Source organism: Saccopteryx bilineata, chromosome 5, assembly GCF_036850765.1.
Source record: "Saccopteryx bilineata isolate mSacBil1 chromosome 5, mSacBil1_pri_phased_curated, whole genome shotgun sequence".
NCBI classification, from domain to species: Eukaryota; Metazoa; Chordata; class Mammalia; order Chiroptera; family Emballonuridae; genus Saccopteryx; species Saccopteryx bilineata.
In genome coordinates this window covers 7180315-7202988 of record NC_089494.1, presented here as the reverse complement: position 1 = coordinate 7202988, position 22674 = coordinate 7180315, and the positions used below count along the sequence as shown (strand labels likewise).

The 22674-nt window shown below is 44.3% G+C and overlaps 1 protein-coding gene and 1 pseudogene across 3 annotated transcripts in view; one reads left to right on the top strand and one right to left on the bottom strand.

Annotated features, from left to right (window-relative positions):
- Positions 1-22674, top strand: part of COPS7B (COP9 signalosome subunit 7B) — a 34746-nt gene that overhangs the window by 8103 nt on the left and 3969 nt on the right. For all 3 annotated transcript variants that reach the window (XM_066280716.1, XM_066280713.1, XM_066280715.1), the window contains exons 2-6: positions 167-344; positions 6047-6122; positions 8903-8991; positions 10723-10925; positions 13414-13519. In XM_066280716.1, the coding sequence (XP_066136813.1) occupies positions 183-344; positions 6047-6122; positions 8903-8991; positions 10723-10925; positions 13414-13519 (636 nt within the window). In that variant the 5' untranslated portion in view covers positions 167-182. The remainder of the gene's footprint in view (positions 1-166; positions 345-6046; positions 6123-8902; positions 8992-10722; positions 10926-13413; positions 13520-22674) is intronic.
- Positions 2420-3587, bottom strand: LOC136337903 (large ribosomal subunit protein eL28 pseudogene; annotated as a pseudogene).

Below are 22674 nucleotides of genomic sequence, written 5' to 3'. Positions count from 1 at the left end.
AACCCTACCCATCTCACAAAGTGGTCTTAGCTTCTTGACTCAGGGACTGTTTCCTTTTTCCTTTTTTAATAATATACAATTATTCTGATACCTGATTGAACATTAAATAAGCATGGACTTGGCAAAGGAGAAGGGAAAATGATGGAAACTCTTTTCTTTTGGACAGATCTCAAGGCCAGAGAATGGCAGGTGAACAGAAACCCTCAAGTAACCTCCTGGAACAGTTTATTTTATTAGCCAAAGGTACTAGTGGCTCAGCCCTCACTGCTCTCATAAGCCAAGTCTTGGAGGCTCCAGGAGTGTATGTCTTTGGAGAACTGCTGGAGCTGGCCAATGTGCAGGAGGTAAGAGCAGTTTCTAAACAATTTCTCTACTTTATTCTAAACCTTCCTTTGAGTCTCCAGGTTTCCAAGGAATTTTAGTGCCAAAGCACTGTGGACCGGTAAGGTACCCTGTTGAGGGACGGTTGAGAATTGGTGGGATGGAAAGAGATCAAAGGTGATGTCCTGGGCTCCTAGTCAACATTTTTATTTGCACTTGAGGTAAAATTAGATTGGATGCTAATAATTTGAAAGGGAAAAAAAATCCAACTGAACCTAGTAAGTTAGGAACATAGAATATAAGAATGGACTGATGTTTTTAACAGGGATAGTTTAAGGCATTCTTAGGGACAAAAACCTCCAGTGCAAATATAGACAAGGAAGACTAGTCAAGTACATACATAGCAGAAAATGCTTGCTGTTGAACCTGAGATAGGCATGAATAGAGAATGTATCATTCCTGTGTAAAGAAGATGTGTAAAAAGGTATGGCTGACAAGCTAGGAAGTAGTCCTTTTTGCTTTGTTTGTTTCTTTGTTTGATTGTAGTTATTAAAACTTTGAGTATCCAGTTTTGGTTGTTGAATCTTAAAAATGAGATGATCTAGTCCCCTGGTCAGCAAACTGCGGATTGCGAGCCACATGCGGCTCTTTGGCCCCTTGAGTGTGGCTCTTCCACAAAATATCGAGGTGCGGGTGCTACCTCGATAAGGAATGTACCTACCTATATAGTTTAAGTTTAAAAAATTTGGCTCTTAAAAGAAATTTCAATCGTTGTACTGTTGATATTTGGCTCTGTTGACTAATGAGTTTGCCGACCACTGATCTAGTCTAACCAGTGGTAGCATAGTGGATAGAGCATTGACCTGGGATGCTGAGGTCCCAGGTTTGAAACCCTGAGGTCGCAGTCTTGAGTATGGGGTCATCTGGCTTGAGTGTGGGGTCATCGGCCTGAGCGTGGGATTATTAACATGATCCCATGGTCGCTGGCTTGAGTCCAAAGGATGTTGGCTTGATCCCAAGGTTGCTGGATTGAGCAAGGGGTCACTGGCTTGGCTTGAGTCCCCTGGTCAAGGCATGTATGAGAAGCAGTCATTGAACCAAACTAGAGTATCACAACTATGAGTTGATGCTTCTCATCTCTCTCCATATCTGTGTGTGTGTGTCTCTCTCTCACTTAAAAAAAAAAAGATCCAGTGAAGAATGACCAAAGAAGTATAAATAACCTGTACTTTTCAACTTCTATTTGCTACTTGGATACTTTTTATGGTTGTCTCTTGATATCTGAGGGGAATTGGTTCCAGGACCTCATTCTGATGCTCAAGTCCCTTATATAAAATAGCACAGTATTTACCACAAGGGTGGGCAAAAGTAGGTTAAATTATCTAAAAAATAAATAAGGATACAAAACAATAAATTTTAAAAAAGACAAATAATACAAATAAATAATAAAATAATAATAACACAAGACTAACCTCTGTGGTTCCCATGCTCATACCTACTACTTTTAAATCTACTTTTGCCCCCCTTGTATATGGCAGGGTGTGCCTACACATCACTTCATTTGCATGGATTCAGCGTAATGCTTGGTGTGTGGCTAATTTAATGTTTGCTTATTGAAACTAACTGGGATTTTTTTTTTCAGATATTTTTGATTCATGGTTAATTGACTCACCAGTGTGAAACCTGAGGATACAGAGGATGACTGTGTTTACTTATCTATTTTTTTTAGAGACACAGAGAGAAAGATAGATAGGGACAGACAGGAACGGAGAGAGATGAGAGCATCAATCATCAGTTTTTTGTTGGGATACCTTAGTTGATCATTGATTGCTTTCTCATATGTGCCTTGACTGTGGGGCTACAGCAGACCGAGAACCCCTTGCTTGAGCCAAGCTGGTGAGCTTTGCTCAAACCAGATGAGCCCGCGCTCAAGCTGCTGACCTCGAGGTCTCGAACTTGGGTCCTCCACATCCCAGTTTAACGCTTTATCCACTGCGCCACCACCTGGTCAGGCTGTGTTTACTTATTGATTGCCATTTTTATATTTACTGATTGAGGTAAAAGTCTGGTGACATCTTTATTACTTTGGGGGTTGTGTTCAGGCACTCTTGCTAGGGTGAGTTGACGTCCTTTTCACCATCACAGCTTCTTTCTGGCTGCCAGGATGGTACTGGCTCTGCGGATGGCTTCCATCTGCAGATCTGGGCAGTACTTGTGGATCATGTGTGTGATGCTGCTGAGGGGGCCTGGGCATTCTCGAGGCTCACACAGAGGAGGAAGTTGGCTTTTGTTGGCCGGTTCATCACTTCACAACCACTAGGATGCCTTTGCTGTTGGCGGCTGGCTCAGCACCCACAGCTTTGTGGTGAATCAGCCCGTGGTAGCGGGACGTGCAGCCTTCAGATGACTAGACTTGCTGCTGTACTTTTGCTTATTCCTCTTGATCAGAAAACTAGAGCTGTTCCCCATGACTGTCCATTGCAGACGTGTGGACGTGGCATCATCTCATCTCTGTGACAGCCAGAGAATTTGTGAATTTTTATTTAATATCAGTCTTGTTTGCTGGACCATTGCTCCGTTGTGTCACCATTGTTTCCTTAGAGCTTAATGTGTAGACTAAGCCTGACCAGGCAGTGGTGCAGTGGATAAGAGTGTCAGCCTGGGATGCTAAGGACCCAGGTTCGAGACCCTGAGGTTATAGGCTTGAGTGTGGGCTCACCAGCTTGAATTTCGGGTTCACAGGCTTGAGCTAGGGCTCACCAGCTTGAGTGTGGGTTGCTGGCTTGAGCATGGGGTCATAGACATGATCCTGTGATAACTGGTTTGAGCCCCAATGTTGCTGACTTGAGCAAGGGGGTCATTGGCTCACCTGGGGCCCCCTGGTCAAGGCACATATATATGAGACAGCAATCAATGAACAACTAAGGTGCCATAATTGTGAGTTAATGCTTCTTATCTCCCTCCCTTCCTGTCTGTTTCTTTCTCTCTCATTAAAAATAATAATAAAAAAAATGTAGACTGACACACATTGGACTTTCAGTAAAATTTAATATATCAGAGATGGAAAAGGAATGCTATGAGAACCATTGAAGAGAACTGGATTCTTTCTTTTTTTTCAATAGACTTTATTTTTTAGAACAGTTTTAGATTCACAGCAAAATAGTAAGTTAGAGATTTTCCATATACTCCCTGCCCTCACACATGCACAGCCTCCCCCATTACCAGTGTCCCTCACCAGCTTGGAACCTGCACTGACACATCGTCATCACCCCGACTCCATAATTTACGTTGAGTTCATCTTGGTGTCACACATGCTGTGGGACGGGATGAGTGCGTAGTGACGCGTATCCACTATTATAGAGTCGTGCGGAGTTGTTTCCCTGCCTGAAACTGTTCTTCCTGTGCCTCACTCCCTGCCCTCTAACCCCTGGTATCTGATGACCTCTCTACTGGCTTCTTATTTATTTATTTATTTATTTATTTATTTATTTATTTATTTAGTGACAGAGACAGAGAGAGGAACAGACAGAGTGGAAGGGAGAGGATGAGAAGCATCAATTCTTTGTTGCGGCTCCTTAGTTTCTCAGTGATTGCTTTCTCATATGTGCCTTGACCGGAGGGCTACAGCAGACCGAGTGACCCCTTGCTCAAGCCAGCAACCTTGGGTTCAAGCTGGTGAGCCTTGCTCAAACCAGATGAGCCCACACTCAAACTGGCAACATCGGGGTCTTGAACCTGGGTCCTCTGCGTCCCAGTCCAACGCTCTATCCACTGTGCCACCGCCTGGTCAGGTTTTACTGGCTTCTTAGTTTTAACTTTTCCCTTGTCATAGTTGGAATCATACAGCATGTAGCTTTTTCAGATTGTCTTCTTTCACTTAGTTAACCATTTAAATTTCCTCTATGTATTGGCCCTGGCTGTTTGGTTCAGTGGTAGAGCATCGGCCTGGCGTGCAGGAGTCCCAGGTTTGATTCCCAGCCAGGGCACACAGGAGAAGCGCCCATCTGCTTCTCCACCCCTTCCCCTCTCCTTCCTCTGTCTCTCTCTTCCCCTCCCGCAACCAAAGCTCCATTGGAGCAAAGATGGCCCGGGCGCTGGGGATGGCTCTGTGGCCTCTGTCTCAGGCGCTAGAATGGCTCTGGTTGCAACAGAGCGATGCCCTGGATGGGCAGAGCATCGCCCCCCTGGTGGGCATGCCAGGTGGATCCCGGTCATTCGGGCGCATGCGGGAGTCTGTCTGACTGCCTCCCCGTTTCCAACTTCAGAAAAATACAAAAAAAAAAAAAAAATGTCCTCTATGTCTTTTCACGGCTTGATAGCTAATCATTTCAACAGAAGAGATGACTAAGGGGTAATCTAGTCCTAAAGGTAAAAAGACAGTAAAGAGATCAGGTTCATGAAGGCCTGAGTGGATATGCCAACTTGTTCTGTAATTATGAAGAATTGACTAAGAGAAGATGGATGAAAATTAAAGCCCGAAAGACCTTACTGATTTGGGCCCGGGGGAGAGCCTAGATTTGATGGTCTCTCCCACCTTTGACACAGGACCTCAGGAGGTTGTCGATACATCTGAAAAGGTCGACTGGGGCTTAGGATGCCTGCTGTCATTGGGGTGCTTAGCAAATCACCTTTATTTCTCCAGTTTGTTTTCCCAGTATACTAGCTGGGAATAAGCTAGTTGCTTTTCAGTGGTCTAAAATTATGGATGTAGTTCTTGGAACCCTTTTAAAAAAAGATGGTTAAAATTGAGTAGTGTTACCATTGGTGTCCTGTTTAGTATTGGGGTATTCCTGTTTAGACTTGACTGAGTTTGGTAAGTTGGAAGAGTAACAGGTCCCTCTCTGTGAGTAAAAGAAACACCCGGTTAAGGTCATTGACAGCAGAGCAGAGCAGTTCAGGCAGAACAGCGTTGTTTTCGTGTTTCTTCTACAGATAGGTCTTTGACTCCAGCATTAGTGAGGAATAAGTCATTTCAATGAAAATTTTTATGTGGGCTAGCCTGATATTCTGGTTTTCTGTCCCAGATTGGCTCTTCTGTCACACCTTGTGCCCTGCTAATCTCTCCCAGTGTTACAGTCCACGCGTAGTCCTGAAACTTGGAACCAACCCTACACTTGGCTCAGTTTAGCTTGACAGTGGCTCGTGCGGTACCTGCTAAGCTGGTGTGCAGACAGGGCTGCTCCAGTGTGCATTTTACTGGCAAGGGAATCCTGTGGACACTTGAACTGCTTCAACTACTTTCCACTTTGGGGGTGTGTGTGTACAAAGCAGTTTCTTGGGCATGCTGTATAAAGTGTAAAACATGTATTCCCGAGAGAGAAAAGCTAATAATTGTTTTTTTTTTTTTTTTTTTTTTTTATTTTTTATTTTTATTTTTTATTTATTCATTTTAGAGAGGAGAGAGAGAGAGAGACAGAGAGAGAGACAGAGAGAGAGAGAGAGGAGAGAGAGACAGGGGGGAGGAGCTGGAAGCATCAACTCCCATATGTGCCTTGACCAGGCAAGCCCAGGGTTTCGAACCGGCGACCTCAGCATTTCCAGGTCAACGCTTTATCCACTGCGCCACCACAGGTCAGGCTAATAATTGTTTTTATTTTTCCCAAAGAATGAAAATGTTTGAAGGGACCAGCTAATAAGACTGTGGCGCATGGTCATTGCCCATGCTTGAACACTGCCCTGACTGGTGGACAGCTTGGTCTGTGAACTGCTTTCTTTTCCTCCCCAGCTTGCAGAAGGAGCTAACGCTGCCTATTTGCAGTTGCTGAACCTGTTTGCCTATGGAACATACCCAGATTACATAGGTGAGTTGGCTGAGATCCTCCAAAGACTTTTCTGAGTATGCCCCTCTGTTGGGATGTGTTACCTCCACGAGGATCACTGAGGTTTGGGATATAGAGCATTGGGTGGGAACTTCTTGACCTGGCTGTTTCCCATTTATTATGCTCTGTAGGTGATCTTACGTGAGGACTCTCCCTTCTCACCTTTTACTTGCCAGTGGGTAAAATGGGACTGTGTTTATGCTCATTCATAAATATAGCCTTCGTTTATTTGTCAGATATTCTTGAGCCCTGGTGTTTATAGAACACTTGGAGCATTGTGAAATGTCAGAATACCCACTTATCAAGTTTTTAAGCATTTAAAATATTATCAAAATATATATATCAAAGTGATACTGCTATACTGTATTCAAGAAAATTTGGAAAATGGGGGGGGGGAATTAGTCCTAATTGTTCCAGTGTTAAACTGCTGTTAGCTTAAGGTGCTGGGTCCCCCTCTGCGTGGGTTTGCAGTTATATAGGTACAGTATCATCAGGTTATGTATACAATTTTATACCCTGCTTTTCTTCACTTATGTCATAAGCATTTATTCATGGTTGAAGCCTGTGTAGTCATTTTTAGTATCCATTAATCTAATACTCCATAATCTACTAAGCCCATTCTCTTTTGTAGGTCATTTGAGTCATTTAAAATTAGAATAGTAAATATCAGGAATGAGGTGTATGCATGTCCAAAAGCTAACTTACCTTCCACTCAAGCCATTTTTGTCTACTTCTCTGGTTTATTTTAGTACCATGACAAAAGCCTGCTAGTTTATTTTAGTGCTGTGACTCAGGGCCTTCTCTACTATAGCCCTGACTTGCCCTGTTTCTCACTGTCTTGCTGGTTAGTTCTTTTTGCTGCTGTCAGACTGGATGTTTGCCACTTGCCGGTTTTTTTTACGTTCACCTTGTGCCAATGAGTGTGCCCTCTTTTCTGTTGTCCCTAAAGAGGCAGCAGTGCATAGATTCTGGAACCAGACTGCCTGCATTATATTCTAGCTCCACTTCCACTAGTGTGTCCTTTGGCAGATTACATAACCTGAGCCTCAGTTTCCTTCTCTGTAATTATCCAGGTCCACAGTTCTCTGCCTGCACTCCTTGGGCTAGATGTTTCAGAATTTAGAATCTGGGGGAATTTAAAGTTGTATATGAGCGCTGGCTGGATAGCTCAGTTAGTTGGAGCTTCTTTCTGGTACACCAAGGTTGAGGGTTCAAACCCCGGTTAGGGCACATACAAGAATCAACCAGTGAACGCATAAATAACTGGAATAACAAGTCGATATTTCTCTTTCTTACTCCTTTTTCCCCTCTCCCTCCCTCCCCATCCTTTTCCTCCCTTCTCTCTCCCTCTTCTTCCCTCTTCCTCCCTTCCTTTTCCTCCCTCTCTCTCTCCCCTCCCTTCCTCCCTATCTCTCCCTTCCCTTCTTCCCTCTCTCTATCTCCCCTGTATTCTCTTTAAAAATCAATAAATAAAATTAAAGGTAATATGATGCATATGCCTTTTTAAAAAACTTTTACTTAATGATTTTAGATACAGGAAGGGAGAGAGAGATACAGGACCATTGATCTGTTCCTGTATGTGCCCGGACTAGGGATCGAATTGGCAACATCTGTCTGTCGGACAACACTCTAATCAACTGGGCTATCCGGCCAGGGCAGCATATGCCTTTTTATGAAACACCTGTGAGGGATGTGGAGAGCACCTATAGTCAAACACACTGATGATTTTGCAAAATAAGTGAATATTCAAAACAAATGGGATAAAAAGCCCGCCTCAGTTCAGATCAGGAATTGCTACTGGATGAATTTTAGCACCACGCTCAAGGAAAAATAAATCAGATTGGATCCACCTTTTTGGAATCCAGGATTATGGATAAGGAATTGAAAGCGTTTAGAATCTGGCTTGGGGGTTGTGAGGTCTAACTGGATGTGCGTGTGGATCTGTGCGCGTCTACACTAAGTAAAGCTGGCCGTGTGTTACCTGCGTGCCGCCATTGCTGTCGTGAGCATCATCACCGGTTCTGAAGTTTTCCCGTTGCTCAAGGCTCATCCCAAACTCCATGTTTCTTTTCCTCTTCCGTGCCTCCCTAATATGACTGGGCTCACTTGCTCTCTGTCTCCTCTCTCACCCTTTCTCCCCTTCTTTCCTTAGCACTCTCTCCCTTTCTCTCTCCTTCCTTCCCCTGGTCTTCCTCACCCTTGTGCTCTCTTCTGGTAGTTTGCACCTTTCTTCTGTTCTGTCTTGCATTTGTAGTTGTGGAAACATCTGATTGTACCACGAGGACAAGTCCAGGGCCACTGAGTCGCCCAGCTCCACTGAGGACAAGTCCAGGGCCACTGAGTGGCCCAGCTCCAGGTGGTTTTTGCCCTTGGAGTTGAGTAGTGCAGCAGCTCCGACAGGACCATCCTGTTAATCCTCAGCGGCCCTGATTCTTGGAGACAGTGCTTTGCACATAACAGATGCTTACCAAAGATTACTGAACTTGATTGGATGTCACAGAGGGCACAGCTAGTATTCCATTAAGATAATTATTATATCATTTCGTGTCTTCATACCTTGTGTATAGAGAGTGAGTCTTGTTTTCTTCGGAAGCACATGGTCTTCCCAGTAAGACAGGAGGTGCTCATGCCTAGTGGGTAAGTGCAGAGTCATGACAGTGATTCAGTAGTATATTTGGTGTGGGGAAATGGTGTGCTTATTCCATAAAGAAATCCTAATTTGATTTTGTGTCTTGATTTCTGTGGTGGGTGGGACTGTGCAGCCAACAAGGAGAGCCTGCCAGAACTGAGCACAGCTCAGCAGAACAAGCTGAAACACCTGACCATCGTGAGCCTGGCGTCAAGAATGAAGGTACAGCCCCGAACCCTTCCCTGTCTTCCTCCCCGGGCAAGGCTTAGCGGCATTCAGTGCGGGAACTCCCCACTACCCACAGCAGAGTCGTAGTGTAAATGCAGAAAATTTTCTTGGCAAAGGACAAAAGAGAAAAAAGGTAATTAAAATACTGTTGACAATTACTCACCCTCTCCTTTAAGAAAAAGATGCCCAGTGTTGATCGTAAATCAGCAGGTCTCAGTTCTGGTATGCCGTGGTGCCTCACATGGTGTGATCGTTTTGCCATTTTAATGTTCACACCATGTGAGACTGCGGTCTTCGATGTGGATTTTTCTGACAGCAGGGCACCTCAAGGCATATTAACCACTTCGTTTGTTGCTTATTGTAGTGAACTCTGCTAACATTGGAGGGAAGACTTGCTTTGTTGGACTTACTGAGCAGTAGATTTTTAATATGCTGCTTTCCTGTGGGGATTTACAAAGTTAATTATGCTAATTGGAATTTTTGCCTTTTACTGCTAGCTTGAGACCTGAACTTTCTGTGAGATGTCGCTCCACTATATCTGAGTTCTCGGCCCTGCTCAACTTAGAAGCAGCCTGGCAACCAGCTGCTCATAGTCATCAACAAAGAAGATCCAGATTTGGTTAATTTATAGTTGATTCGGCTCTCTGCCCAATCCCAGCCTAAGTGTCTATAAGTTCTTGTGCCTTTGAAAAAGTCATTATTTGCATTTTCCCTTTGTGATTGAGCTTGAGAGGTTGTTTGTTCTTGCACTGCTGTTGCAGTTGCTGAAATCACCTTACCTGATCTAATCACAGATTTCTCATTCTCAGCCTGACATTTCAGATGGGAGGCCTATTTTGTTAGGAAATGAAGACCTGATGTTCTTCTTTTATTGTAATCACAGACTTCTTAAGTGTAGCAGAGTAGGAGTACTTAGAACTTCATTTCTACAGCCTGTCATTGTAAGCCCACTGCCGCCCCTGGATTTCAGACCTTTAGTCATAGAAACCCCCGCTAGATATGTTTGCTGTTACTCTCGTCTCTGTATGCATTTTCCTCCTGTTGGTTTCTGCAGATTTGATCGCTATGTTAATTTCCAAACTAAAAGTAATGTGTCAGGATTTGCAGAAGACTGGATGTTTAGATATCCAGTTGTTTTGGAGTCATGCAGGATGTCGGTACCGCCCAATAAAGGGTTGTTGTTAGGAATTGACATTGGTGAGAGTCTGAGAAAACAGCTGTAAACTTCAGGATGACCTCTGAGCTGGCTGCCCTCCCTGGCCACCCGCAGGTGGATGTATCGGCCTGCATGTGTTTTGGCCTGTGTTCTGCTAGGTAAGCCCGCAGTTCAGCCCCCAGTTCTCCTCACCAGCGGCTGAGATCGTTTGGAGTTTTGCAATGATCTGACATTTTATGTAAAGTCTGCAAGCTTCCAGAAGGTGGCAGAGTACATATACTGAGTATTTTCCTTTCTCTTCTGGAAAGTCTTCAGGATCTCAAAGAGTTTGCTTCAGAGAATGACAGCTGAAGAGAATCTTGAAGAACACATTTCCAGAAGCTGTGGGTCTTGTTTGGCTTCCACCGGTCTTGCAGCTCAGTGTTCCATCTCTTATTGCCGTCGGTGCTAATAATTATCACTGTGCTGCGTCCCTGTAACCCCGACAGCTGCTGACTGTGTCAGTATTACCTGCATTTCTTGAATGTTTGCCAGAGGTTTTTGTAAATGTCACATGGCCTTACCTGCAGTGCATCCCCTACTCCATGCTGCTGAGGGACCTGGAGGTGCGGAATCTCCGGGAACTGGAGGACCTCATCATCGAGGCTGTCTACACTGACGTCATCCAGGGCAAGCTGGACCAACGGAACCAGCTGCTGGAGGTGGATTTCTGCATTGGCCGTGACATCCGAAAGAAGGACATCAATAATATTGTCAAGACCTTGCACGAGTGGTGAGGCTGAAAGGTGGAGGGGTTCCTTCTCTTTAGGGAGCGGGATATGTAGCCTCTGCTTGGGGAAATACAGTCTCTGAGTGTTAGCTGGGGCTGCCTGGGACCTGTGGCCTTGGGACTGTAAGCCAGAGAGTGAAGGGCTACATTGCTAGAGCTGTGTGGCAACAGCAGTCATTTCAGGCCTCCTAGTGCATTGGTTGTAAAATAGTTCTTGTCCTAGTGCAGCTGAGGGCTGTTCAGTACTGGGCCCAGGGTTGGCACATGGAGTCTTTGCAGCCTAGCTGTATGATGCTGATCCCAGCTGTGTTGGACTCAGCCTCAGTTTGACCAGACTCAGGTGTTTTAGTGTTGGGAAGATTCTTTGTGTAAGGGAGCCCGTGTTCAGCATCAGTAACATTGGGCTGATGTTTATAAAACATTGGGAGGGATAGTGAAAACAAGGAATGGTAATTCCAAGTTGGAACACAGACTCACATGTGGAATATTTGATAACTATATTCTGGTATATTGAAAAAAGTGTGCACTCTATTTTAATAGAATCTGATGTTTGCAAGAGCTGTTTTAGGTTCTACAAGAGTTTGTTAATAAGTTATTTAATTGATTTGGGGCTTATAAAGCCAGGTGGGTTGAGTCAGAGATAGGAGGTTTTAGCTGAGTTTTGAAGGAGGGCCAGGGTTAGACCATGGTTGCAGGTGAGCACATGTTCCCAGACAGGCTTGTGGCATTTCGGAGGTAAGGAATCAGAGTAGGTGAGCTTTGTACAGAGGGGGAGGGACATTATTTTTTATAAAAGAGATGAAGTCTCAGGCTTATATCCAGACAAGAATGTCCAGCTTTGACCCCCTGGGGTCTGATGTCTCCCCCACCCAAGTTTTCCTCCCTTCAGCTACTATTGGACCCCAGGGCATGTGCTGCCAACCCTCACCCCAAGGTCTAGCTCAGGTGTGACCCCAAACACCTTCCCTTTACAACCTCTGACCAAAGTAGGAGCTTCCAAAAGACTGTAAAGCAGAATAAATGGGAAATAAACTTAGAAAATACTGCCAACCAGAAAGTGGTCTGGTGTACACAATCCAGCTTTCCGATCCACTGAAGTTGGTTGTTGTATGCTGTTTCTAAGATGGCTAGCTATGTTTTTTTCACATAGTCTGGCTTCCTATGTTTTTAGCCCACAATTATGTTTCTATTTAATGGTGCCATCCTAACCTACCCCAGGGTGTTTACTAGTACAGATTCTTAGAACTTGTGTTTCTGTATTGGAGTCCAATTTGAAACAAAACTGGGATGCAGAGCAGTACCAAAAATAGGGCAAAATGTTCACAGCTGTGAATCTTAAATGAAGGGTATGTGGGTATTCATTGTACTATTTTTCAACCTTTTTTAGATTTAAACTTTTCAAAATAAAAAGTAGGAAAGTGAAAATGAGGAGAATGGCAGGAAGTAACTTAAACTTCTAAGGAAGGGGGCAGTCTTCAAAGTAGATTGCTTTTTGCCTGATCAGTGGTGGTGCGGTGGATAGAGTGTCAACTTGGGATGCTGAGGTCCCAGGTTGGAAACCCTGAGGTCACCGGCTAGAGCATGTGTTCATCTGGCTGGAGCATAACCAGCTTGAACACAGGATCACCGGCTTGAGTGGGATCCTTGACACGATTCCATGATTGCTGACTTGAGCAAAGGGTCGCTGGCTCAGCTTGCGCACCCCAGTCAAGGCACACCTGAGAAGCAATCTATAAACAAAGTGATGCAACTATGAGTTGTTGCTTCTCATCTCTTTCCCTCTCCTACTTTCAAAAAAAAAATAGGATGCTTTTAGAAAATATTTTTTGGCTCTGGCTGGTTTCTCAGTGAATAGAGTGTCAGCTCAGTGTATGGATGTCCCAAGTTCGATTTCCAGTCAGGGCACACAGGAGAAGTGATCATCTGCTTCTTCCCACCCCCTTCTCTCCCTCTTCTCCTCCTGTAGCCAGTGGCTCGGTTGGTTCAGCTGTGGCCCCAGGCACTGAGGATAGCTTGGTTGGTCAGCACATCAGCGTCAGGCACTAAAAATAGCTCAGTACCTGAGCATTGGCCCCAGATGAGGTCACTTGGTGGATCCCAGTTGGGATGCATGCAGGGTTATGCCTCACTATCTTTCACCTAAAAAAAATTAAAATTAAGAAAAATTTAAGAAAAGAATAATTTTCTCTTTCTAGAAAAGTATAAAGTTTCTCCTAATTCCTTTTATCTTACAATGTATGAAACTTTTCCATGGGATACAAAGGTTGGAGATTGAAGCGGTATTCTCAGAAACTACCCCCATCCTCTATGTTCGTTTCATGTGCTCTATGTTGAGAAGTGCTTGTTTTTTGGAAGGCGTGCGGGGCTGAGAACCCTGGCAGAGAGAGTGTTACAGAAAGACCCCTGTGAGGAGTTGGGGAGGGAGATACTGGAGCCTGGAGGAGAGCTCCCAGGCCTTTCTGTGGCTCAGGACTTCTGGTTTCCTTTGTAGGTGTGATGGCTGTGAAGCAGTTCTGCTGGGCATCGAGCAGCAAGTTCTGAGAGCCAACCAGTACAAAGAGAACCACAGCCGGACTCAGCAGCAGGTGGAGGCAGAGGTGAGGAAGGGACTTCCTGCCCACGCGCCAGGGTATCCCTGTTTGTTCCTTCATCACGTGAGTCCTGTAGATGAAATAAGCAGTCAACAAACGCACTGGCTGAGTGCTGGGGCAGAGGTGTCATGCGGTCTCTGTCCCCGGTGCGGTTTCCTTTCTGCTTACTGGTGGCCGAGAGTGAGCAGGCTTGGAAAGCAGAGAGCACTGTGTACACAGGCACTTTGTGGCCAAAGAGCAAAAGAAATGAGTTTGGGTGTACCTTAAAGATGGAGAGAGGGACGTGCCAGTCGGAGCTCTTCTTAGTTTTTTGCTCTACAGGCGTCCCCAAACTACGGCCCGCGGGCCGCATGCAGCCCCCTAAGGCCATTTATCCAGCCCCCTGCCGCACTTCGAGAAGGGGCACCTCTTTCATTGGTGGTCAGTGAGAGGAGCACTGTATGTGGCGGCCCTCCAGCGGTCTGAGGGACAGTGAACTGGCCCCCTGTGTAAAAAGTTTGGGGACCCCTGCTCAAACTTTTTACACAGGGGGCCAGTTCACTGTCCCTCAGACCGCTGGAGGGCCGGACTATAAAAAAAACTATGAACAAATCTCTGTGCACACTGCACAAATCTTATTTTCAAGTAAAAAAACAAAATGGGAGCAAATACAATATTTAAAATAAAGAACAAGTAAATTTAAATCAACAAACTGACCAGTATTTCAATGGGAACTATGCTCCTCTCACTGACCACCAATGAAAGAGGTGCCCCTTCCGGAAGTGCGGCGGGGGCCGGATAAATGGACTCAGGGGGCCGCATGTGGCCCGCGGGCCGTAGTTTGGGGACCCCTGCTCTAGAGCATGCACAAGATATCACCTTCCCTGGTTGAATTTGCTTTGGACAGCACTGCAGCAGATCTGATACGCCTCTTGAATTAATAAGTCAGTGGGGTGTCTGAAGTTGAGACACTAAATAAATTGCACAAAGTAGATTTCAGACCCCTATAGCCAGGTTGTGATTTTAGCAAGAAACATATCCAGGAAAACTTGCATATATCTCTTTAACTTAACGGTGGAAACAGAACAGCTGTTTTGAAGATTGGGCTATAAGAAAAAGAAAATTTAAATTCAGAGATCAACACCATCAGTGTTTTATTTTTTGGAAAAGTAGCTAAGGACTGTGCAAAAGTTTTCTTTGAAGGGGTAAAATATTTGTATACTTTATTGTTTTTAGAAATAGATTTAAAATTATTGACAATGCTGTAGACTTTATTTTTTTTAAGTGACCCATTATATATTTGCAGGTACATAAAAAATGATACCTAAAACATCTTTAAAATTGCAACGATCCTGCCTGACCAGGTGATGGCACAGTAGCTAGGATGTCAGCCTGGGAAGCTGAGGACCCAAGTTCAAAACCCTGAGGTCATTAGCTTGAGTGTGGGCTCATCCAGCTTGAGCACAGGTTGCCGACTTGAGCTGTGGGGTCGCAGGCTTGAGCGTTGGATCGTAGACATGACCCCATGGTCGCTGGCTTGAACCCAAAGGTTGCTGGCTTGAGCAAGGGGTCACTCGCTCTGCTGTAGCCCCCTGATGAAGGCACATATGAGAGAGTAATCCGTGAACAACTAAAGTGCCACAAGTATAAGTTGATGCTTCTTATCTCTCTCCCTTCCTGTCTGACCCTTCCGCTGCTCCCTTGCTCAAAAAAAAAAAAAAAAAAAAAAAAAATTGCAGCAATCCTAAGAAGTCAGTAAAATTTATTGAAATAAAAAGGGACAGTTTTTCCTTTCACTTCATTTTAATGTTTAATATCAACAGACTGTCTTAAAGATATGTACATTTTCTCTCAATTAAAAAGTTTATTGCTGGCCCTGGCCCGTTGGCTCAGCGGTAGAGCATCGGCCCGGTGTGTGGAAGTCCCGGGTTCGATTCCCAGCCAGGGCACACAGGAGAAGCGCCCACCTGCTTCTCCAGCCTTCCTCCTCTCCTTTCTCTCTCTCTCTCTTCCCCTCCTGCAGCCAAGGCTCCATTGGAGCAAAGTTGGCCCTGGGCGCTGAGGATGGCTCCATGGCCTCCACCTCAGGCGTTAGAAATGGCTCCTGTTGCAACAGAGTAACAGCCCAGATGGGCAGAGCATCACCCCCTGGTGGGCATGCTGGATGGATCCTGGTCGGGCGCATGCAAGAGTCTGTCTTTCTGCCTCCCCGCTTCTTACTTCAGAAAAAATACAAAAAAAAAAGTTTATTGCTAAGAAATAATTGGAGTTATAAAAACAAAGAAGATGGCTAGGAGGATGGTGGTTACGGGGCCCAGTGGAGGGAGGGGTGTGGTTAGGTGGAGCACGCTGGGCGTCAGGGCCCTGTCCTGCCCTCCTGAGGCTGTTTGGTAGGAAAGTGTTCATTTCGCTTTCTTTAAACTACATATGTGTTATAACTTTTTGAAATGTGTGATATGTTTCATATTAAAAAAAGAGGAAAGAGAAAAAGTTTGGTGGATGAACTGCAAGTGAAGATAAAACTGACAACTGTTTTTTTTTTGTTTTGTTTTGTTTTGTTTTTTGTATTTTTCTGAAGCTGGAAACGGGGAGAGACAGTCAGACAGACTCCCGCATGCGTCTGACCGGGATCCACCCGGCACGCCCACCAGGGGGCGATGCTCTGCCCACCAGGGGGCGTTGCTCTGCCCCTCCAGGGCGTCGCTCTTTTGCGGCCAGAGCCACTCTAGCGCCTGGGGCAGAGGCCAAGGAGCCATCCCCAGCGCCCGGCCATCTTTGCTCCATTGGAGCCTCGGCTGCGGGAGGGGAAGAGAGAGACAGAGAGGAAGGAGAGGGGGAGGGGTGGAGAAGCAGATGGGCGATTCTCCTGTGTGCCCTGGTCGGGAATCGAACCCGGGACTTCTGCACACCAGGCCGACGCTCTACCACTGAGCCAATCGGCCAGGGCTGACACCTGGTTATTGAGGACACTTTTAACCGCTCAGAGTGACACAGGCTGCAGCCTTTGAGTTAATGGACATTTGTTTGTGTGCTGGTAGCCTGGACATCTGTGGAGTGACCTCAGAATTTGTTTGGAGCCCTAAAATCAAATGTTAGCATTGGACGTCCTTCTTTTGTGTGATAGGGCATGAAGTGTTAATGGTATTTAATGAGTTTTATAAATCAGATGTCCAGAAGTGTGGCAGAGTGGGGCCCAGAATTGCAGCTAAGGAACATGAGTGGATATACTTCTCAAAGGGGGATTTGTGAAATTTTGATTTCCACTGCTATGTTATATGTAGTTTTGAAAATAAAGCCTGTGTCCTTTTTGTCTTTGTAAGATCAGCTCCTTGTCCCGTGCCTAACCCATAGTAGTTGCTCTCATGTTTATTGAACTGAGTATTTCTGGCACAACCTTTAAGTGTATCAGTGTACTGCTCAACTCTGCACTTCATGAGCTAGAATGAAGTTATTTTGGATAGACACACACTCCCCTACATACTATTCATAATTGGTTTTTAACCTTACTTTTAGTCAAAGAAGTATGAATTACATTTAATTTAGCTTTAGCGAAAGACAAATACAACTATGGAAATAAGCCTGCCGCTTCTCTAATAAGCTGTATTTTCACCTTCTTGAGTACTGTGGCCTCTATTCTAACCGGGAATTGATGTCTGAATGAATAGGAAGGGCTAATCACTGTGCCCCCTCCACTGATTCTAACCTGCAAATCAAACCCTTGAAACCCATGAGGTTTGGAGGTAAAATGTGCCCATCTAAGTGGGGTAGCCTGCATGAAACAACCTGTTTGTAACCTGGTTGGAAGAGCCCGATCACTGCTGCTGCCCCCTCAACTGTTGCCAGTTGGTGGGCTTGGATTGTGGTGGTTAATCAAGATGAATGAATGCTACCAGTTTTAGAATTTTGATCAGTCCAAGTTTATTTTCAGGACCAGCGTCTTCTGATGAAAGAGGGTAGATGCGAACAGAGGTACTTTAGACACTTGGCTCATGTTGAGGCACGATCAGTTCTTAGACAACAATGTGGACTCTTAAATTAGAGTTGTTTTTTTTACAAAAAGAGCCAGGACTCATGGATCTGTAATCAGTGGCTCACTGATGCAAAACACAGCTATGGATCCTCCTGCTGGCAGAATCTGCTGGCAGAATCTGCTGGCACCACCAGGTGGCACAAGGATTAGATTAAGTTAGAGAGGAGACATTTGAGGAAAAGTCTAAAGACACCTTCAATACCACCCCCCCCCAGCCTTCTGATTTAAAAAATGCAGAGAATCTGGAATAGACCAGTATGAGAAGAGAGGGAGCATGGGCAAAGCTAAAGCCTGGTCAGTTTTTCCATTCGGCAAATGGTGATCAGGCCTGTGAGTCGAGGATTCTGGCAGCCCCAGCACAGGCTCACTGGTACCTGTTGATTAGAAGAGAAAGGAAGTCTAAAGAACATGGGTACTTCCGCCATGTTCTGTGGCGTTTATGCTTGTGTTACACTTGACCGACGGTTTTAGCCATTCTGTCAATGGAGTTGGTGATCTTTTCTTATTAGTCCTTAAATTAGATTGCTTTTCCTCAGAGGGAAATACTTTATGTTTCCCCCCCAAAATCTTATAACAAGTAACTTCCTTTTGGTGAGTTGTAGCTTCATGAGCCTTTATTCTTACTGAAGTCAGCTTCATCACTCATTATCTAAGAATATTCTCTTTTTCCCACCTTCTGCAGAAATAACATATTAATTAGTTACCATTCCAGTGTACCTGGGGGAAATAGAACAATACAATTGTCAGCTGTTTTGTTATCTCTGGGCAAATGCTCTGGAGGGGAGGGAATGGTTGGTTGAAGCATCACAGAGCACCTCCTCGTTGATACTTGGTTTTGGAGCATGTCTTTATTCATATTTGAACATGGATATGTCTCATGTTCTGTGGAATGTTAATATATAGCTATGGCTACATTACAAATTAGGCTTTGTTCGAGTCACATAGGTAAGAAAGTGTAATTGAGCAAAGTAAATTTTGCCTTCCATGACATAGAAAACCCCCCAAGAGTGAAGTTAGTGATAGTCCTGAGGGCCTGCTGGCTGTTGGAGTGCGGCAGCTGTGTCCCCTGCTCCTTCTGCAGGGTGCTCTCTCCTCTCGCAGCTCTGTTCCGTCGGCACCGTACTTCCTGTGGTCTGCCCTGGCTTTGTCTCAGAGCTGAGAGGTTTCCCTACAGAATTTTGCCTGAACATTTAAGGTCTAGCAAGCTGGGCTGCAGATTTGTCAGGTACAGTCCCACCTGAATGTTCGTGGGACCCACGTTTTGAAGGGCTTGACACGCTCCCGGTCGTCTCGGATAACCTGGGGAACAAGTTCTTTTTCATTTTCTGTTGCATGAGGTTTTAGAACTGTTTCTCTATATTTCTGCATCGCTGATTCCAAATCTGAAATCCATTTTTTGGTGCATGCTCTAGTTTTTATGCAATTTTAACTTCTTTTTGTTACAGTTGATGGCATGCATTGGTTTTTAAATTGGAGTTAAAGGGCAACGACTCTTGGATTGAACATAACCACAAGGCAATTAATGTTTACAAACATCACTTTTACATAATTGTAGTTGTTTTTAAATGTAAAAAATTATCTGATAAAACACCCTCTTATTTTGTTTTAAGGTTGAATCATGGTTTCTTCGAGTAGGCGTAAATGTAAGAATAGTCCTGACACCTTCTGTTATATTTGTGGCTGTTACACACTTCAGCGTCAAAGGCGCAATATTTATCATTTGTGACACGTGCATATATTGCCTATTTTCAAGTTCCCCTTGGGGATTAAGACAAGAATTGGGCTCCTCATATTGTGTGTCATAATTGTGAGGAAATGCTTCGTGCTGGACAAAAGGAAAACGCAAAGGAATGCCTTTTGGTTTTCCCATGGTTTGGCGTGAACCTAAGGACCATAACAGTGACTGTTATTTCTGTCTGATCCATACAAAGGGCATCGGCAAGAAAAAACGGCATATGATCACATATCCTAATATTCCTTCAGCAATACGACCTATCCCACACTCTGAGACACTCCCAGTTCCGGTTTTCAATGGTTTTATTTCTTCTAAGGACAAAGAAAGTGAACATGGTGATCAAGTATATTTTAATAAGATGCATGAGGAAATGGTTGTAGAATCTGAAGGGTCTTCTGATGCCAAGCAGTCATTAACCCCTCAGCAGTTTAGCCAACCTGAATTGAATGACTTAGTAAGAATGACATAAAAATTGTCCTCGACTTACTGAAGTATGAGGAGCATAACTGGATCATTTGTGTGGATCTTAAAGTGGTAAATTTCCTGCTAGGACAACAGAGAGGTTTCACAAAGTATCCTTGCTTTCTGTGTTTGTGGGACAGCCGAGCTTGGGAGAAACACTGGACACAGAAGGAGTGGCCCAAACGTGAAGCTCTGGAAGTAGAGATGCAAATATTGTGAATGAACCTGTAGTTAATCGAGACAGGATCATTTTTCCCCCACTTCACATCAAACTTGGCTTAATGAAGCAGTTTGTTCAGGCTTTGAATAGAGAAAGTGAATGCTTTCAACATGTTATTTCTGCTTTACCTGCCTTGTCTTTCGAGAAGATAAAAGCAGGTGTATTCCATGGACCTCAAATTCGAACTCTCATATGTGATGAAGAATTTGCTGGGAAGATGAATAAGGAGGAGAAAGCAGCATGGCAGTCTTTTGTGGCAGTTACACAGAACTTCCTTGGCAACAAAAAAGCAGAAAACTATGAACTTCTGGTTCAAAGGATGCTGTTGGCTTTCCACGACATTGGATGTAACATGAGCGTTAAGATTCACTTCCTGGCCTGACCAGGCGGTGGCACAGTGGATAGAGTGTTGGACTGGGATGCGGAAGACCCAGGTTCGAGACCCCGAGGTTGCCAGCTTGAGCACGAGCTCATCTGGGTTGAGCAAAAAAAAGCTCACCACCTCGGACCTAAGCCCCCTGAGCAAGGGTCACTCGGGGGCAGGCCCCCGGTCAAGGCACATAAGAGAAAGCAATCAATGAACAACTAAGGTGTCGCAACGAGAAACTGATGATTGATGCTTCTCATCTCTCTCCGTTCCTGTCTGTCCCTATCTATCCCTCTGACTCTCTCTCTGTCCCTGTAAAAAAAAAAAAAAAAAAAAAAAAGATTCACTTCCTGGGCCTGACCTGTGGTGGCGCAGTGGATAAAGCGTCGACCTGGAAATGCTGAGGTTGCCGGTTCGAAACCCTGGGCTTGCCTGGTCAAGGCACATATGGGAGTTGATGCTTCCAGCTCCTCCCCCCTTCTCTCTCTCTGTTTCTCTCTCTCCCTCTCTTTCTCCTCTCTAAAAATGAATAAATAAAATAAAAAAAAAGATGCATTCTTATAAAAAAAAAAAAAGATTCACTTCCTGAACTGTCACCTTGATAAGTTTCCCAAAAATCTTGGAGCTGTTAGTGATGGCAGACTACTGCTGGAGCATCAAACGAGATTGTCCTCAACAAGTACACAAACGCAAGAGCTACAAATGCAAATTTTTGCCTGAATAGAATTTAAATAAGTTTTGCCTAAATTTTATGATTAAAGTAAGTGTTTTAATATGTTCTATTTCGAAATTGTAGACAAATTCTGATGCAATCATATCTTTTATTAGTGTATTTACTGCATTATATAAATTATTATATTTTCACAAAGATGATGCCCAAGAAGACATTCTACTTCATTGTTAAACTAAATATTGAAAATTTTACAATAAGATGAAAACCTAAAATCTTGAATTGCAAAAAAACTGTAGCTTACAGAGAAAAACTAATGTTAGATTTGAGATCAGCACGCTCAAATTAGGTAAGAACAAGTGGTGGTGTGGATGCAACAAAAATTTTGTTCCTCATTGTAATGAGATGGGGAGCCTGTGAGCCAGGCCACTCAAGGAAGAAAAGGAGGAGGGACTGAGGATATTTAGGCCAAAGAAGATAAGTCTATGGGGGAGTGTTTGTCATCGTTTGAAGTGTGGCTCGGTGAAAGCGGAACTAAGTGGACTTCTCAAGATTGTTCATGAGGCCAAAACAGATTTACTTGGTGGGCCTACCTGGGCAGCCACTCTTGAATCCCAAAAAGTGGTATCTACGGTGAGACCTGCTCAAATCTTGCAAGAAACTGTATAGTTGTCTCTTAACTCCGCTTCAGTTATGGGAGTCCTGGGTAAAGCAGTCACCTTTGTGAGTTCTGTGTGTTTAAAATGCTAATGATCTAGCTGACTTGAGCAGGGCATGTCTGTAATAGAACCGGTGTGAGAGCAGGCTGAGACTTGGTGCAGGATGAAGGGTCTCATTTCTTAGGCTAAGAGACACTTGCACAAGAAGCCCGGCTTCTCCATGGAGGACTGCCTTGCATTTGTCAGTAGGTTACTGGAGGAGCTAGACGTGAACATCACAAACGTGGACACCATGGCTCCAAAGCTAGCCCAAGTCATCTGAGGTCTCTATAAAGAGAAACACCAGTTGATTTCTGACAGGCTTGTAATGACATATTCAACAGAAACACGTGTGCAAAGGATAAAAAATAGAACCATTATTTGGGGATTCATTAAAAATTCATTTCTATTATGCATTCATTATGAGACTGTCAGTAACTCTAAGATACTGTTGAATAGAGTCAAAAAGAGTGTTTCAAAGAAGAAAGTAAAGCTCAGTTCTTATAATAAGAAGTACATTCTTGAGGAGAATCAGTCCTGCATTCTTAGCCTCTGGATTGGTTGAGGGTGACAATTCTCTAGTTGACCGATGGTCTGCATACTGGATGTCAGGTGGTCTGGATAGAGGACGTTCTTCCTCAGTCCTTCAGGGGGCAATCAGAGTGATATCCAGGAATTGATGTATATCCAGGCATTGACACAGGACTGGAAAGTTCAAAAGTTCAAGTTCCCAGACTAGTTAAAGCAAGAAGAGAATCGTTTCTTCAGGCCTCAACCTACTTGATTTTAGTAATTTAACAGCTTGATGGTGGTGACTCCAGTATATTTTTTCATTCTGTTTCTCAGTATATTAATGAAAGAATTGGTAGAGAAAACTATTTGTAGTATAAGCTGATTGTTTAATAAAAATTAATGCGCCTGACCAGGCAGTGGAGCAGTGGATAGAGCGTCAGACTGGGATGTGAAAGACCCAGGTTCAAGACCCCGAGGTCTCCAGCTT